Source organism: Molossus molossus, unplaced genomic scaffold, assembly GCF_014108415.1.
Source record: "Molossus molossus isolate mMolMol1 unplaced genomic scaffold, mMolMol1.p scaffold_m16_p_3, whole genome shotgun sequence".
Taxonomy (NCBI): Eukaryota; Metazoa; Chordata; class Mammalia; order Chiroptera; family Molossidae; genus Molossus; species Molossus molossus.
The window spans coordinates 120,434,626-120,453,703 of NW_023425366.1; the positions used below are offsets into that span (position 1 = coordinate 120,434,626).

The following is a 19,078-nucleotide window of genomic DNA, read 5'->3' on the forward strand; positions in this document are numbered from 1 at the left end:
CTTTCATATCAATAAAAGGCCAACATACACATTAAATACCCTCTTAGTATAAACAGGAAATACTAACAACAATACCACTTGGAACTTAATACCTACCAATTCACATACCACACAATAATCAGTCTGTCTAGGCTAGTGATATTTAACACACATGGTTAGTCCCTCTGTCCTGCTGTAGCTGAGTATGCTAACAGACATTCTTTTCAACTGAATACCAGTTTCATTATCTCACATTCCTTCCTGAACTCCTTGTCCCAGGTTGGAACAGCCCTGTGTGGGCTATGTAGAAGCAGCCCAGAGCCTGTTGCGCCTATCTTTTTGGTCCATTCTTCCCAACCTTCGGAAGGTTTGTAAAGCCTAGAGGAATCTCTGCTAACATTGTTTTCAAACTTTTCTTTGAATTTTGCCAGTCTTCTTTGTTTATCTGCCTTTTCATCTTCCTTTGACTGTCTATCAAGAATTTTCAATTCTAGTTTACGTAAATCTCTTTCTTGAAATCTGGAAATTTCATCAGTAGCAGTTTTCCTTTTTTCTGCCCTTTCTGTCTTTTTCCTTATCTTTTCAAGTCTTAAAAATTCTTCCTCTTCTTTCGTCTGCTGGGTGTAGTTTTCTAGTAGGAATTTTAGTTTAAATTGGCGTTGGCGCTCTTTCTGCTGCCTTTTCTCTTTCTCTTCTTCTAACTGAGAAGTGTATTTCATTGACATTTCTATACTTTTCTGTTTTTTCCAAGCTTCCACTGACAATTTCTGCTTCTTTCTTTGTTCTTCTTTTTGCTTTTATCTTCTTGATTATTATGAAAAAGCATAGCTATGTTCTCTGCCTTTTCCTTTAACTTGAAAATTTCCTCCTTTTTTTTTTTTGTTGCTTTTTAGTTTTCCAATTCTGAATATCTGAATAGACTATTTTTTCCTTTCTTCTAGGGCCAGAAATTTCTGATACCATTTCTCATGCTGGTGAACTTCATGCTGTGTTCTTCCAGGAAGGTGTTCTAGAACTTCCCCCAGAAAGGTCGCCTTCCCTTTATGTTTGTTTCTCACCTTTACAAAGTCCTGGTGATCATAATCATCCCAGCCCCCTTGTCGCCCTCCTGTTTCCTGAAGAAATTTTTCAAAATCTACCACTTCTTCCGGAGGAGCACTCGGTGCTGTGGCTGTGTCTCCAGGCGCGCTGCTGGACTCTGCTCTGAAAGCCTCGTTTCTGAATCGCCGAAGCCCACGCGTCCCTTTTCCTTGATATGGCGCTCAACTCATTATTAGTCGTTTTCTCTTCTTTAATATGCTCTTCATATATCGCTCTGCTCTTCCTTAAAGGCGTTAATTGCATTTTCGATTTCTTCCATCATTTCTCTGAGCTTTTCAACAAAATCAGGTGTAGGCTTCACATCTTTGAACTGATGCTGGAGTTTCTTTACATTGTTATGTATTTTGGCCGGTTGTTGCTGGATTTTTGCTCTTTCTGTTTTCCTGCTGTTAATCAATTTATTTTCCAATTCTTCCAGTATACTATGCTCCATTTTTGAGGTCACTCTTTTGGTTGTAGAAATGACTGTGTTTATCTTCTTCTATGTTAATAACTGTTGTGGCCCCAGCACCGCTCCCACACCGTTCCCAGTGGCCGTGCCTGCCCCCACCGCAGCCCAGGTGGCCGCTGCCACCACCACGACCATTGTCAAGGTGGCCATCTTTCCTGGCCGCTGCAACCACCTTGCCCTGGGGTTCAGGGGCAGGGAGCTCCCAGCATTGCAGATGGTTCTCAACTCTTAATAATTTTTGTTTGGGAGTATGTTTACCAAAGCTGGGGGCAGTAAAACAAGGAAGGGCTTAGGACAGAAGCAGCACCAGGAGAGAGCCTCGGCAGGGCTGCTTTTTCTCACTAGAGATGCTGTGGGAATGAAGTGAGCCAAGGCAGGGCTGCTGTCAGCTCACTGGAGAGTCAGAGAAAAAGGGGCCTTGGAGACGGCCAGGGGGTTAGCCCTGGATGAGCTGCCACTGCCCACTGCTCCCCTGGCTGCAAGTCTGGTGGGGTCCCTGAGAGTGTAGGAGATGCATGCCTATGGAGGAAGAAGAGGAGAAGGGGAAAGGGAAAGATGTGGACATGCCCCCAGGATGGGGCGCACGCCTGGAACTCTTAATAATTTTTGAACAAGGAACCCTACGTTTCCATTTTTGCACTGGGCCCTACAAATTATGGTCATTGTGCTAAGTTTCTGAGCAAAATTATCAAACCAAATGAAAAGAAAGCTCTTTGAAAAATAAAAGAAACTCTTGAAAGACCATAGGAGGAGCTACCTTGACACTTGTGAAGCCAGGCTCTGCTGAGGGGAGGGCTGGGCACTGGCTGACACAACAGCCTCCAGGGGGAGCTGTTAACACCTCAATATTACTGAGCGGAGAAAAAGATTATTACTGTGTTGGGAAATTTCATTTGTAGTAAAAACAAGTATTAGCTGGGTTAAGACATAAAGAGTTACCCAGAAGATGGTAATAAGAAACTGATGGTAGATTTTAGGTTTCAGGTATCTGGAAATGTCCATTAACTTGTGCTGGTCACAGCTGTGTTTCCTGTAATAACTGCACCCAGTCCCCACACCCTGACACCAGGCTACTCAAAGGTCTTTGTGCTAGAAACTCCTGGGGTGGGGTGGGGGGTTGGATCCTGTTTGAAGGATGACTTCCTCTGTGCAGAGAGAGAGGCTGAAAATCCCAGAGAAGGGGTAGGCAGCGGGGGGCAGGGGGAGGTGGAGAGCGGACGCAGTTTTAGACAGAAAGTCTGTATTAATAACATCAATTGCAATTTAAGTAAAATGAAGAAAATATAAACACCCACAGCCAGGAAAATACACACATATGGTGCAACTGTATAAAAAGTAAAAATAAGCAAAAGGGTCTCGAGTTGGATTCCTGGTCAAGGGCACATACCTGGGTTGCAGGTTCAATCCCTGGTCCTGGTCTGGGTCACAGGAGAGGCAACCAATTGATGTGTCTCTCTCACATTGATCTCTCTCTCTCTCTCTCTCTCCCTTCCTCCCTATCTAAAAAATCAATGGAAAAATATCCTTGGGTGAGGGTAAAAAAAAAAAGTAAAAATAAGTGGTTTTGAATGACTGTGGATATAACCAACATATGTAGAATGAACAAATGATCTTAATTAACTGATAACGATATTTTTTTAATTGGCCAATTTTAATTCCTATTACTTGAAAAAATTAAAAGAATGGCTTGGCTGGTGTGGCTCAGTGGTTGAGTGTCAACCCATGTACCAAGAGGTCGCCGGTTCAATTCCCGGTCAGGGTACATGCTCAGGTTGTGGGCCTGATCCCTGCATGTGGAGGGCATGCAGGAGGCAGCCAGCGGATGTTCTCTCTCATCGATGTTTCTATCTCTCCCTCTCCCTTCCTCTCTCTCTAATATCAATAAAGGAAAAAGAATAAAAAAAAAAAGAATGGCATAAACAACAGAAAAATTAGCTGAGAGTGTTAAGTAAAAAGGAGAATATTTTTTTAAAATTTTAATTCTAGCATCCAGAGTCTGTTAAAATTGGGTGATGTTTTTGCAGGTTTGTGTGTGCGCATGAGCATGTAGGGCGGATATGTGATCATTTTGCACACAGTATTTTGTGACCTGATTTATCCACTCATTTACATTGGAGCATCTTTCTACATCAAGAAACATTCCACCACTTCCATTTTTTAAAAAAATCCTCACCTGAGGACATTTTTCCATTTATCTTCAGACAGAGTGGGAGGGAGAGAGAGAGAACTTCCATGTGAGAGGGACATGAGGGAACCGAACCCGGGTCCCACACGCCCCAGACCAGAGCTGGGGACCGAACTACAATGGAGATACATGCCCTTGGCTGGAATTGACCCCGTGACTCTTTGGTCTGTGGGTCTATGCTCCAACTGCTGAGCCAAACCAGCCAGGGCCAACACTTCCTTTTTTTTTTAATCCTCACCTGAGGACATTTTTCCATTTTTTGTTCAGGTAGAGTGGGAGAGAGAGAGAGGAAGAGAGAAACATCAACGTGTAAGGGACACATCAAGTGGCTGCCACCCGCACAACCAACCAGGGCCAGGGACAACCTGCAATCGAGGTACGTGCCCTTAGAGGGAACTGAACCCGGGTCTCTCAGGACCGCAGGCCAACGCTCCAACCACTGAGCCAAACCGGCCGGGCAACACTTCCATTTTTTTTTTTTTATCCTCACCCGAGGATATTTTTCCATTTTTTGTACAGATAGAGTGGGAGGGAGGGAGAGAGAGAAACATCGACGTGAAGGGACACATCGAGTGGCTGCCACCCGCACGACCAACCAGGGCCGGGGACAAACTGCAACCAAAGTACGTGCCCTTAGCGGGAACCGAACCCGGGTCTCTCCGGACCGCAGGCCGACGCTCTAACCGCTGAGCCCAACTGGCCAGGGCAACACTTCCATTTTTAACAGGTATGTGCTCCACTGTATGTGTGTGTGTAGCACAGTTTACTCAATCCATTGCCTATTGTTCTTTAAATTGCCCATTATTATCGTTACTACTTGTGTATCTACCCAATGGCTTCCTACTATCTATGGCTGCAGTTGCACACGGCTGGTGACTCTTCAGATGCGTATCCCCACTCATGCGCCCTACCAGGTGGGGTGGTCACCTTTCCCAGAGCTCTCGCCGTCTCTCCACATAGCTTAAACACTGCTCCCCATCCAACAGGGAAATGGCCTGCATAACCGTCTTAAGTTTCAGTTCCTTGATTACTAATATTGAACATTTTTTCATAAATTTATTGGTCATATACAGTAAGTTCTCACATAACGTCAACAGGTTCTGCGACTTTAAGTGAAATAACATATAACAAAGCCATTTTACCATAGGCTAATTGATATAAACAAGAGTTAAGTTCCTAAGGCATCCCATCAATGTTATAAGAAAATGACCTTGAACAAAAGGACATTTGAGCCCTGGCCAGTTTGGCTCAGCGGTTAGAGCATCAGCCTGTGGTCCAGAGAGTCCCAGGTTCGGTTCCCACTAAGGGCACGTACCTCGGTTGCAGTTTGTCCCCGGCCCTGGTTGGTTGTGCGGGTGGCAGCTACTCAATGTGTCCCTTTCACATCAATGTTTCTCTCTCTCTCTCTCTCTCTCCCTCCTACTCTACCTGAACAAAAAATGGAAAAATGTCCTCGGGTGAGGATAAAAAAAAAAAGGACATTTGAGGACCCGACGTATACTACTTCTTTTGTGAGCAGCTCATTATGTCCTTTGTCCAATTTCCTATGATATGTTCATATTTTTTCTTAATGATTTATAAGGACCTTCCTTTATCATACCTATTCACGAATTTGTCAGTCTTATATGCCGCAAGCACTTCTGTACCATTTACTTATTTAACAAGTTATCCTTTCCTCAATGTTTTGAAATGCCACCTTTATCACATGATAAATTCTAATATACATTTCCATCTATTTCTGAGCCAGCACCAAAGGCTTGTAGTGTTACAGCATCTTTTAACAGCTGATATATATTCTCCGTCTTAAGTCTCCTTTTCAACATTTTCCTGGTTAGCCCCACTGGCTTATCCTTCTTGATTAACGAGGATCATCCTGAGTCACTCACATATTCACTGTTTTGAACAAACATTTTGCTTGACAGAGAGCACCAGTTCTGTCTCCAGTGAAGAACTGTGTGGTGTGGTAGCTGGGGCTGGAAGTTGTAAAATTCTTTCTTTAAATCGATCACTATCCTACCTCTGAGCTATACCCCTGAGGTTTTACACAAAGAAAAGGATTCTTTGGAGCTCGTGTCATTTCACTAGAATTCTTCCCCCAATATATTTTATCACATTACCTGTGTTTGATATTTGGGAGTCAGCTAAAAGAGATGTTCAATCTAAAGACAATGTAAGAAAGTCCACCCTCCATCCCCCACCCTTGCCCGGCCGGTGTGGCTCAGTGGATTGAGCATCATCCCATGGACTGAGAGGTCCAGTTCGATTCCCAGTCAGGGCACATGCCCAGGTTGTGTGCTCTATCCCCAGTAGGGGGTGTGCAGGAGGCAGCCGATCAATGTTTCTTTCTCACATGGATGTTTCTCTCTCTCTCCCTAAAAAAATCAATAAAAACAAACAAACAAAAAAAGAAAATCTGCCCTGGCCGGTTTGGCTTGGCAGTTGGAGATTGGCCTGCGGACCAGAGAGTCCCAGGTTCGGTTCCCGCTAGGGGCATGTACCCCCAAAAAAAGTTAAAAAAAGAAAGAAAATCCACCCCAGATTCTTAAGATCAGACAGACTTTCCTGAATCTATCCTGATAGGTGATCATTAAAATCCAATGTAGGTGACAGTGCCAAAAAGCCTTGTCATGCCCCATGACAACCCATATGCTTATATATTTCTGATGAAGTTGGCCCCAAACCGGGTCACATGCAGAAATCCTCTGACTATGATATTTTAAGGACTTTCAGCATAAGGAAATATGAAGATATTAACCTAAAGAAAACATCTATGTAAGCTGTGTACATGGACGGCCTCAAGGCCAAAGGGGCAGGGAGATGGATCCCACCGTGGCTGGGTTGTCACAGAGAACATTTGTGGTTCCCTGGACACATGGAACTCTGGTGCCAAAGACATGGTCCCACAGGGCAGGAAATGCTCAGTCTTTAGTAACTGACCTCCTTTCCATCCTGTAGGCACTACCAGCTGACAATCAGGGGGAACAACTCTCCAGATGAACAAAGAGCCCTGGCCAGTGTGCTCAGTGGTTAGAGCATCTGCCCTCACACCAAAGTGTCGAATTTTCGATTCCTGGTCAAGAGCATGTACCTGGATTGCAGTTTTGATCCCGGGCCCCTGTCAGGGCACATGTGGGAGGCAACCGATCAATGTGTCTCTCTCACACCAACGGCTCTCTGTCTCCACCCCTCTCTCCCTTCCACTCTCTCTAAAAAAAAATTCAATGGAAAAAATATCCTTGGGTGAGGATTAACAAAAGTCCCAAGAAACTCACAAGGAACTACCAGCAGATTCAAGAGACCCAGGCCTTGGCCAGCCTCACCCTCCCCACTCCAAGGGCACTGAGCAGCGGGGGGACCACTGCTGCCAGTATACCGATCCCTCAGTCTCAGAGGTCGGCATCTTACCAGACAGAGCCGATGAGGAGGGACCCCCAGGGTCCTCCGAGTTTAAGAAAATGTTACAAACACAACATGGTGCTCTAGAGGGTAAAAGAAACCCTCCTCTTTCTTCCCCTCTTGAAGAAATGATCTCAATGTCACTAAGGTAGTTTTAGTTAACAAAAATGCAAGCTGGCCTCTTGACTGTAATGGAATATGCAATGCAATCTTCATCAAACAGTGTAAGGAACAACTAATGTGAAGGAACAGTGCCTGGCCAAGACTAAACAAATACGAAATCTTTGCTTCTTAGGAGGAAATGTTCAGGGCTAGATTTGGGATGAAGTAAAAAGTATCTTGACGCCCTGGCCGGTTTGGCTCAGCGGTTAGAGCGTTGGCCTGCGGTCCGGAGAGACCCGGGTTCGGTTCCCGCTAAGGGCACATACCTTGGTTGCAGTTTGTCCCCAGCCCTGGTTGGGTCGTGTGGGTGGCAACCACTCGATGTGTCCCTTTCACGTCGATGTTTCTCTCTCTCTCTCTCCCTCACTCTTTCTGAACAAAATATCGAAAAATGTCCTCGGGTGAGGATAAAAAAAAAAAAAAAAAAAAAAAGGATCTTGACAAGTGAAGAGTAGATGATGGGGCCGGGGAAAAAAGCAGGAGCTTTGTGCTGGTAGTTAAATAAATGAGGGAAAGAAGTTGCTAATCAAAGTTTTCTCCCAACACAAAGGAGGGTAACTGTAGCAGGTGGGGAGAGGTGTCAATAGCGAACTTTTTTTTTTCCAATCCTCACCTGAGGAAGTTTTTCCATTTATCTTCAGAAGAGAGTGGGAGGGAGGGAGAAAGAGAGAGAGAGAAACAGCACCGTGACAGGGACACATCGACTGGTTGCCTCCCACAGGGACACACGACCCCAACCAGGGCCGGGGACAAACCGCAACCAGGGTACGTGTCCTTGACTGAAATCAAACCTGAGACGCATTGGTCTGTGGGCCGATGCTCTAACCGCTGAGCCAAACCGGCCAGGGCAGTAGGGAACTTGAACTGGGTTAAAGTCAGAAAAAATTTGATAGATGTTTTCAAAGAATAAAATATTTTTATTTACAGATTACTTACTATAGATGTAAAAGAATTGAGAATTTTCAGCAGCTGGGGACAGAGTGGACTAGAGACTAAGTTACATCTACAAAGAGAGTCTTCTGTAAGAAAACTAAAAAATTTTCAAGGAGAATCTGACTACAACAAATATGAGTGGAAATGAGAAGAATAAAAATTTAACTCTCAGCATTTGGGTTGAATGGGTCAGCATGGTGCTTACTGGATTATAAAAAGTATGTTTCATATCTGAGATACTCTTTGCAGAATAGTATCTTACTCCTCCAGAAATCAAGACTAGAGCAAAGTGAAAAAAATCTTAAATGTATTAATAACACATACTACAAATTTGAATTTATTTAGAATTATCATGTCTAACCAGGTCTAATCAAAATGTCATGTAGCACAGGAAACCCCATAGATGTTTAAGGAGCTCTTTTTTAAAAAATTTTCAGATAGAGTGGGGGGGGAGAGAGAGAGAGAGAGAGAGAGAGAGAGAGAGAGAGAGAGACATCGATGTGAGAGAGACACATCGACTGGTTGCCTCCTGCACAACCCCGACCAGGGCCAGGGACAAACCACAACCGAGGTACATGCCCTTGGCTGGAATCAAACACGAGACTCATTGGTCAACTGGCTGATGCTCTACCACTGAGCCAAACCGACCAGGGCTAAGGAGACTCTTATGGCTAACCTTGAGCACCCTAAGAAAGCAATGACAGCAATTATACAATTGGAAACGCACCAGAATGGCTTATCCTTAACATCTAGATATGAAATACCTAACTCTCACTTCTAAAGACCAATATACCACAGGAGTCCCTTTTCAGATTTGTTTTCTAGATATACTTCCCCCTCCCTCCCATTAATAAAGTGCTTTGTTTTAAAATTACATTCAACTTTGGTTTTCAGAATTTGCTTTTTGGTGAATTTCAAGATACAAAGTGATAACCTGAAGTGTGGGCTCTTCCAAAATCTAGGAATCAAAGGAAGCTTTTATCAATATTCCATGGAATGAGACTATTCTTCCCATTTATACATAAAAGCAAAGTTAAGAAGCTGATTTTTTCATGTTAAATATAAAATTAAAACAACAGAAGCCAGTGTTCCCAATTCCCAGAACACAAGAGAGATTAGCAGGTAAACACTCTTGTAGAATGTAATCATTAGAGTTTTGGTAACTTTCATAACTGAAGGTTATTTTAATAGCAAAGTAAATTAACCTATTAAATTCAATTCTTCCCTCTTAGATGTTCTTTAGGCCAGGGTGGCACATAGGAAATAACAACTCTGGCTGGTTAGAAATGAACCCAACAGGAATCAAAGATTCTGTTCTTTTGCATTATTGATCATTTAATTCCACCTAGGGATGAGGGCGTAGAGTGAATTTCCAGAAGAAAAATGCTTTTTTGGGTCTTTTATGTTAGAGTGACAAACACTTGGGATGCTGGATGCAGGCTGGCAGAGGTGCCCCTTTCCTGATGGCTAATTCTGGGTACTGACAGTGGCTTCCTGACATGAGCAAATATTTACTGAGGGCTCACCGGGGCACTGAACTCCTAAGATCCAAATCATGGATGTTCTTTTACAGCTTCCTTTCTCCTTTCCTCACAACTGGGTCACCACTTACATCTAGAAGGCAGGTGAGTAGGACACGAGCATTAGGGTCTTAGAATTACAAGAGCTGCCCCTGAGGCCCACTGAGTGACACCAGTGAGGGGCCAAGGGTATTTCTGTATTCGATTATTAGACACACGTCTGAGAGACTGTGCAGAAATCCATGAATCAGGCTGGATCCATAAAAAAAAGCAAAGGTTCTTCATGTTTATGTTGAAGGGACTGCTGGTTCTGCATCTGCCTACAAAGAATCCCAACAAATGGCACTGGTTTAATTCACACTAATTTTCAAGAATTGGTAAGACAGAAAAAAAATATATGTGTGACTGATGACTTACATATCATATATTTATTTATATAATTTACATTAAATACTAACATATACTTTCTATAGTAAATACATTATGTATATTATGTTTGGTACCTGGGGAAATAGGAAAAAGGAAGACAAAACTAAAACTCTAAATGTCCCATCCTGGAAAACATTTCCCAGGGGAACTGGATTCTCCGAAGCACTCTTAGCAGTTTACACCGGCACCTTAACTGTCCCAATCCCCCCAGCTCCTCTCCCTCTTATGTGCTTTAACAGGAGACATCCTAAGGACGCTCTGGCTTGCTGTCCTGCAGACAAAGGCTCTTGTCCAACCTGCACACGTAAACTTGAGGCAGGCCCACAGCCACAAGCACAGGCAAGCACCCAGGGGCTTTTGCCCTGCTCTGGGTATTTGTTTCCTGGGAAGAGAGAAGGTAAGGCCAGTGGGGGTGAGGTCGGGGAACAGGAATCCAATATGAAGTAGGGTAGAAGGAATGGCCCTCAGAGAGCATGGAGAACATGAGACCTGGGGAGGTGCGCCCAGGAAACTGTAATGAGAGGCATCCCTTTGACTCTGTCACTGTTGATAATGAGAATCTAAACTTCCTAACCATCTCCTCTGTCCCACTTAACTTGGCATTTCCCAAATCTCTTGCCCATAAGATGTGGTCAAAAAAGGTAAATGATTAAAGACTATGTGGACTCTCAGTGTCTTGCAAATATTTCATTTCCTTGGGGCAAGACTTTCCACCTAGGTAATGGGGATGCTTTCTTAGGTCGCCCTAGACCCACGGCAGGCAACCAACTGATCCAGCCTCTCTAGAACAAGTGACTGCGGGAGTGCCGCAGGGTACCGAACTGACAAATGCAGGGGTTAGGGAGCAGTGGAGCTGCTACTCCATCAACAGGAGAATGGATAAGCACCCACAAGATGGGATACCACTCAGCACTAAAGGAATGAATAGAAGGATACCACTAGCAACTACCTGGATGAATCTCAAAATCTTCCACTGACCCCAGCCAGTGTGGCTCAGTGGCTGAGCGTGGTCCCATGCACTAAGAGGTCGCCCTGTCAATTCCCCGTCAGGACACATGGCCAGGTTGTGGGCCCGATCCCCAGTAGGGGGCGTGCAGGAGGCGGCCAAAGGATGTTTCTATCTTTCCCTCTCCCTTCCTCTCTTGCTAAAAATCAATAAAAACATATTTTTTAAAAAATCACTCTGCTGACTGAAAGAAGCCAGACCAAAAAAAAAAGTATACACTGCACGACTCCATTCATATAAACTTCTTTAAAAATGCAACTTAATCTACAGTGATAAAGAAGATTGATGGTTACCAGGGGATAAGAGAAGCAGGGAGAGAGATTCCTGAGGGGCATGAAGAAACTTTGGAGATGATAATGATCATTATCTTGATTGTGGGGGTGGTTTCTGGATGTTGATATGTCAAAACTCACCAAATTGCACATTTCAAATATACAGTTTAGTACAATGACCTCGATAAAGAAGGGAGGAAGAGGGGGAGGGAGGGAAGCCCCAGATCAAAGATTTAATTCTGTATCATAAGCACCAAACAATTTCTAGGTGCTGGGATTTCCCACCAGACCGCTCTTCAGCCTTTCAAGAATTTCATCACCTCTGTTGTTTCCTAAATAGCTGGTATTCTTTTTTTTTCTTTTTGGTTTATTTCATATTTTCTTCTGTCTGTTCTCCTGTATCAAGACCCACTGCTTTGAGATCTTCATTTCCTGAAACATGTTCACTGAAATAACAAAAACAACTCACCTTTCAAGTATCTTCCTTTCTTGCCTGAAGCCGAGTGACAGAAATGTTCCCTGGCTGCCCTCACAGAAGTGACTGGACCAGACTATGATCCCAACCCCATGTGGCTATTTACACTTAAATTAGTTCAAATGAAATGAAAATAAAAACTCGCTTTCTCAGTTGCATGAGCCACATGTGAAGTGTCAATGGCCCCGTGTGGCCATGGGCTACTGAACTGGGCAGCACAAAATGGCAGTCTCCACCATCACAGAAAGTTGTGTTGGACAGATGGCTGCTTTATTTTTTTTTTTTTTTTTTTTTTATCCTCACCCGAGGACACTTTTTCATTCTTTGTTCAGATAGAGCAGGAGGGAGAGAGAGAGAGAAACATCGACGTGAAAGGGACACATCGAGTGGCCGCCACCCGCACGACCAACCAGGGCCGGGGACAAACTGCAACCGAGGTACATGCCCTTAGCGGGAACCGAACCCGGGTCTCTCCGGACCGCAGGCCAACGCTCTAACCGCTGAGCCAAACCAGCCAGGGCCAGATGGCTGCTTTATACTCAAACCGCAGAAAGAGTCCTTGAACCTCAGGAACTAAACAGACAGCTCAGTGTAGTGTGCTCATCGGCATACACACAGATGACTAGCATCTCCTTGGGGTGTGTGAACAGGGAGGAAAAGAACTAAAAGGGCACCACCTCCTTGGTGGAGCAGGAATGTTGGGGTGCAAGGTACAATGTGGGACCTGCTCCCTGGATTGGGGCAGTGTGGAAGGTCTGGGGTGGGCCAACTGGAGTGATGGGGGACCATGCACTCTCAACATGCACTTACTCGTTTAAGCAGCCAGCATCTGAATGTACTCCACGTAGTCTCCGTGCCAGATGGGCACAGGAACCAGCCAGTGGTCCAGGCAGTGGCAACAGCATGCAGGGGGGTGGAAGGGAGTGTAAGAGCAGTAGGGCAGGGGCACAGGGAGCAGAGGGAGGTGGGGTGAGGCCAGGCCCTAGAGGGGTTCAAGCAGAAGGGGGTCCCCTCCTAGAAGAGTCCTTTGTCTATTCAAAGTAGTCCCCATCCCTATCTTTCACTCCACTTCCCTTGCCCCCATTTTGTCACTGTCTGGATGAATGGCAGTGTCCCCCCAACACCTCCCCACCTAAGTGCCTGCCCCAGGACAGCAGGGACCTAAAACCTCAGAGCCCGCAGCCAAGCCTGGCACTCGGAATGTTTGTGGAACGAGTAAATGGTTGAGAGAGGGAGGTGTGATCTGCTTCGGTAGAAGTGCACTCTGGCTAGAGAAGGGTAGGGAGAGGGGAGAGAGAGGTTGGGGAGACTAATGTGATAGTAGCAACCGAAACCAGGATGGTAGAAATGAGGATTAAATAAAGACTTAAAACAAAATTGGGCCAAAAGAGTGCTGGAACTTAGCGATTGGATATAGGAGGTGATAAGAATGATGACAGTTCCCCCCCCCCCCATTTTAAATCCTTACCTGAGGATATGTTTATTGGTTTTAGAGAGAGAGAAACATCAATGTGAGAGAGAAACATCGACTGGTTGCCTCTGGTATGTGGCCCCACCAGGGAGATCAAACCTATAACCCAGGTTATGTGCCCTGACTGAGAATTGAAACTACAACCTTTTTGATGTACAGGACGATGTTCCAACCAACTGAGCCACCTGGCTGGGTAGGGCCCTGACTTTTAACAGAGCATAGGAAACAAATGCTTGTAAAATCACTTTGTTGCTGCTGGTTTGGTCTCTTGCAGTTATCTTTACGTGCATTTACAAGTCCTCCCCCACAAAAATGGAACTTGAGAAAAAGAAATCTGTCTCACACTTGTGTGTCCCCTCCCCAACACCCATCTTGCATACAGTAACGATCTAAGAGATTCTGAGACAAGCTTGACATCACCTCTGGGGGCTTCCTGCATCTGGGTATGAGGTCACGTGAGAGCCACACCAAAGGACATCTTACAAAATAAGTGGCTTGTGATGTCACAATCATCAAGGTCATGAAAAGCAGAAAGTGAGGATCTGATCTAGAACAGAGGAGACCGTGGGAATGTACAAGACCCCTAAGATTTTAGCAGACTGAAGGAGGGATAGAGAAAGAGTAATGTGGGGAAAAGTTCACATTTGGGAATCTGGGTGAAAAGGATGATTTTTGCAACCTTTCTACAAATTGTTCCAAAACATACTTTTTTTAAAGAACCCGGGCTGGGAAATGCCTCTCTTTGCTCTTGTATGCCTATTTTCTTCCATTTTGGGGAGGTGGGGTGGAGATTTTGGAGGCAATAGGAAAGGGAGCTCAGGCCATCAAATCTTAATGTTTCATCTAAAACAAACACACAATTTTTAAAACTTGCTCTTAATATTACAACATGGCAGAAGAAATCACATACCTTGTCCAAGCAGTGGTGAATTTACTATTTGTAATGTGGGAAACAAGAAGAAAATCTTCTGATTCAATGTATTAATTCATTTATGATAAAAAGGCAAAATGTTCATCTATAGAGTAGGATTATGGCTCCCCGCACCCCACCTCCAGCTTAATCCTCTCCAAGTGCTCTTCTATGAAACGGATTACTTTTATATAACTGGAGAACGGTTTTGGGTCAAAGCTTCCTCCAGTTGCCTGCTTTTCTTATACAGCACCACATGCTGCAGTATCAGCAAATAGCCACATATATGTCTCTTCGACAACATCCACTTGGGTTGCTTGTGATGAGTTGGGGGTGTTCTGATAGTTTCTTCAGGGCAAAGAAGATTTTAAGGCAAATGATGACTACCAAACTCACACCTGTCTCTCCAATATTATTTTTCCTCCCATAAGCTAAGTGCTCAATCACTGCAAGGAAGAGAGCTCTTGCCCTGGCCAGTTTGGCTCAGCAGTTACAGCGTTGGCTTGCGGTCCAGAGAGACCCTGGTTCGGTTCCCGCTAAGGGCACGTACCTCGGTTGCAGTTTGTCCCCGGCCCTGGTTGGTCGTGCGGGTGGCAGCCACTCGATGTGTCCTTTTCACGTCGATGTTTCTCTCTCTCTCTTTCTTCCTCTCTCTCCCTCCCACTCTGTCTAAACAAAAAATGGAAAAATGTCCTTGGGTGAAGATAAAAAAAAAAGGAAGAGAGCTTTTTGCTGCCTAGGGAAACAGCACTTAGAGACGAAGCCCTCTGCTGGCTCCCACCTCAGGTGACTGCCGAGGGGCATCTATTTGTTCTCCAGCTGTCCCAGTGAACTGTGATTTCCAACCTTCTTTTTTTTTTTAAATTTATTTTGAGAGGGAGGGAGAGGGGGAGAGAGATAGAAACATCAATGAGAGAGAACATCGACTGGCCATGTCCCCCACTGGGGATCAGGCCCACAACCTGGGCATGTGCCCTGACCAGGAATCAAACCAGCAACCTCTTGGTGCATGGGTTGACGCTCAACCACTGAGCCACACCAGCCGGGCCCCACCTTCTTTTCTAATGGGAAAGAACTTGGATTTTTCAAACTTTCAGCATTTTTTAGGCCTCTGTAGAAATGGCAGAAGCCAGCAATAGGTCTAATTAGCTCTGCAAGCTTCAGTGGGATTCACTGGTCTCAATGACAAGGGCAAAATCTGCACGAGGAGAAACTAAGATGTCCAGTGCTTACCAACCAAAGCTGCCCTGCAAATCCATCAAGGTGCTCCTCCCTGACTCTGCTATATCTGCCTCACAGCAATTCTCCAGAAAAACAAGAGCCAGTGATGGGACTTGGCACTTGAGATGAAAGTGACTTGCCATGTCTAGCAACCTACTTGCTTTACAGAGGCCGCCACTGCGGCCAGAGTGGGGAAGATTGGTCACCGACATCTGGCTCCCAAGGGCAGGGCTGACACTCATGCCTGCGTCTGCGGACTCCAAGGCTCAGGCCCTCTCCCTGGACCCCACTATCTCTAGCTACCATCACTCCTATTGAATGAGCAGTCCTGGGACCAAGGAGCCATCCTAGAACCAGAACATACTTGCAATCTCTTGCTGTGGTTATTGCAGGCAAGATGTAGAGGACAGGGTTGTTTGTTCTGTTAAAAAAAAAAAAAAATCCGAAGATTCTGTCTGCTCAGAAGGCTGCAGGCGGCTCAGGTTACCCAGCCCTGACTAAGCCTTCTTCAGCAGTGGTCAGGATGCAAGAGCTCTGTAACACGAACATATCTGCAGCCTATGATGTACCAGCTCTTGAGTTAGCAGACACACATCTGTAGTCTCAGTTCCTGCCTAGAAAAAGAAGCTGATCCACAATGCACAGTGGTTCTTTCCATAAAGCTAAAAATGAATGCCTGCTGGGTTTCATAAATGCACTAGAACACAAAAATGGTTACAGGATTTGGCCTGTTTCTTTAGTAACATCACTTGTAGTCTTTCCAAGGGTGGACATCTAGTCACAGCCTTGATGCTGGCTAGCCCAGCATTTGCTTTATGGCTCTCTGCTCAGGAAGCTCTGTGCAGCTTCTCCTAATAGCTGGGGCAATGGTGGGTTTTGGCCTCAAAGACATTCTCCTCCAAACCATATGTGCACCTCTCTTAGACCAGTGGAGTGGAGGTGGGAGACCATAAGCATACTCACTTGTGGCTGCACTTGAACTGCACAGAGCAGAGACCTAATCCATGAAGAACTAATTCTTAAGCTATAAGGTTATGGTTCTTAGCTACAGTTGTCTAACTTGCTTTTCTCCTTTCAGTTCCTTCTCATCCACTATGTTGACCACATAGGTACTGATGAGAGAAAACAAACCTACTTGAAACCTCAGTTAGACATCAAATGTCTGCCGAGAGTGGTCAGAGAAGTGGAGGGTGCTGCCCAGCACTAGAGAGGCAGCCATAGCCCCATGGGTGGCCAAGCAGAGCCCCAGTGCTCCAATCCTCAGGGGGTGCAGCTCTCTGACCTTCATCACAGCGTGACAAGAAAGGAAGAGCCCAGGCCAGAAATCAAGAGACTGGGTCCTGGACTGGCTCTTCCAGGGCATCTGACCTTGGTCCAGTCCCCCCACTTCACAGATCCAATTCCTTCTCCTATAAATGCCTAGGGCCACCCTGAACTCTAAAATCCTATGAGCTCTTCCATCCCCTTGAGAGTTTTAAATCAGTTTTGGTGGAGTTTGGCACCCCAATCAATAGACAATAGTTTCTTGACAAACAGATAAAACCAAAAGCAAAATAAATCACTCTAAGTAGGAATAATACAAGGCATTGTTAATTTTTATAAACATGCTTTAAACCAAACTAGGGCATAAACCACTCTGGTTCAAGAAAAAGGCAAAATACTGAAACACTCTTCTATTTCATTGCTAAAGTCAAGAATGTGTTCAGCCAAATTAATTGAAAAGGAGTTTAACTCTATTAATAAGAAACTTCCTATTCATAAATCAAAGAGCATCACCTAATGCCTGGAATAACAATATCAGGTCTTAAGAGATCATCTGGGCAACTGGCTCATTTAACTGATGGAAAATCAAAATGCAGACTGGGCAGGCAATGTAGACAAGGTCACAAAGGCAAAACAGGGATGAGAACCCATATCCCACATCTGCTTGGGTCTGCCACATAGTCAGTGCTAAATATTTTATGGTAAATGAATGAAGTTAAGTGGTAGTCCCTACAATGCACAGTTCTAAATGGTTCACAAACAAGTGATTTCCAGACTATGGAAATATCCTAGAACACAAGTATTTCAAAATACTACTTTTAGCTCCCTAGAAGCCAGACTGGAATTTCTCAGCCTTTTCCACCTAAGCTAACAATCCTCCCTACTGAGGGAACCACAGGGCAAAGAAATCACTTCTGGAAACCTGGAGTCTTTCCTGGTGCCAGAGAAGCAGCCAGCCTAACTGCAGCTTTAGTCATGTGTTTACATCAATTATCAAACTGACCCATGTCTCAACCTTCAAAACATTGGATTAGGAAGAAGGAAAAGGTCTGCTGACAACAGACCTCTTCTGCAGCAGAATCGTAAAAATCTCAGAAATCCCTTTTCTAGGAGGGTTTAGTATTGCAGGAACAAGAGGTGGCAATTGGGGTCTGGGAAACTGGTTTGCGAAAAACAAACACAAAAGCAAAAAGAACTGGGAGTCTGGCAAGGACAGGAAGATACGGAGGGGAGGAGGGGACACCGAGGCCTGGCCCGAGGCTAGGGGCTGTTTAGGCTGCAAGTACCCCCGCTGAAGCCAGGTGGTTCAGGGCTCCGGGTTCTGGACTGGAGCAGTAGGCGAGGAGAAAAGGGGAGCCAGGGGTCATCCCCTAGACCCCACTAAAGGCCCCAGGACTTTGGGGGCCGTGCTGGGAGGGGCGGGCGGGACCTGGTCCCCCGGCGGGGCGGTGTCCCCGGGCGGGGCGGGGAGTACGCGGTCCACGGGCGGGTCCCCCGCGCGGTCGGCCCACGCACCTCCTCGGCCTGCTTGCGCAGCGCCTTCTCGCGCTCGTACTGAGTGAGCAGCTGCTCGTTGTCCTCGCGCAGCAGCTCCAGTTCCACCTCGTGTTCCTGGTTCTCGCTGAGCACCGAGTCCAGGTTCTCCAGCACGTTGACCACGAGCGGCATGAGCTCCTTGACAACCTCTTCGTCGTAGCAGTGGATGAGGCGCTCGAACTCGCGGTAGATGGAGCCCGCCAGGCCCGACACCCGCTCCGACATCACCGAGCCGGAGCAGTAGTCGTCCTGGTACACCACTACGCCGCCGCCCTCGTCCATCTGGATCTCCATCATCGCGGCCACCGCCGCCGCCAGCGCGGCCCGCTGTCCGCCGGCGCGCTTGCCCGCCTGCCCTCCCGCCCCGGCTGCCCGTAGTCCGTAGACCGCGGCCCGTCGCCTGGGTCGCAGCCGCTATCGCTGTGGCCTTAGGGCTCAGCCGCCACCGCCGCTGCTGGTGCTGATGCTGCGTCTGTCACTCAGAGGCCGGAAGTCCTGCCGCCCGGAAGTCCCACCCGCCGGGCAGAGGGGGTGGTGCCCGCCGGTCCCGCCGCAGCCCCGGGGCGCCGCGCCGCTAGGGGTCGCAGGGGCCGTTACGTAGGAGGAAGCGGTCTCCGGGCCCGAAGCCCGGCGGAACCGGGCAGGGAGCGCTTCTGGTCAGGCTTGTCACCGTCGCTTCCCGCCTGTGCCTGTCACAGTTAGCGTGTTCCCGTCAGCTCTCAGACTCCGGCTCGGACTTTTAAGTAATTTAGCGTATGTCCAAGAGCA

At 46.2% G+C, this 19,078-nt stretch overlaps 1 protein-coding gene and 1 pseudogene across 15 annotated transcripts in view; both read right to left on the bottom strand.

Annotated features, from left to right (window-relative positions):
* The window catches only part of MAPK8IP3 (mitogen-activated protein kinase 8 interacting protein 3), a 58,372-nt gene extending 39,600 nt beyond the window's left edge, over nt 1-18,772 (bottom strand). For 12 of the 15 annotated variants that reach the window (XM_036278599.1, XM_036278600.1, XM_036278598.1 and 9 more), the window contains exon 1: nt 18,290-18,618. In XM_036278599.1, coding sequence (XP_036134492.1) covers nt 18,290-18,607 — 318 coding nt within the window. In that variant the 5' untranslated portion in view covers nt 18,608-18,618. Of the gene's footprint in view, nt 1-18,289 lie in introns of all 15 variants that reach the window. The other 3 variants (XM_036278595.1, XM_036278594.1, XM_036278592.1) reach the window with 1 other exon arrangement.
* LOC118641508 lies at nt 204-2,533 on the bottom strand (annotated as a pseudogene).
* Nucleotides 18,773-19,078: the final 306 nt, after the last annotated feature.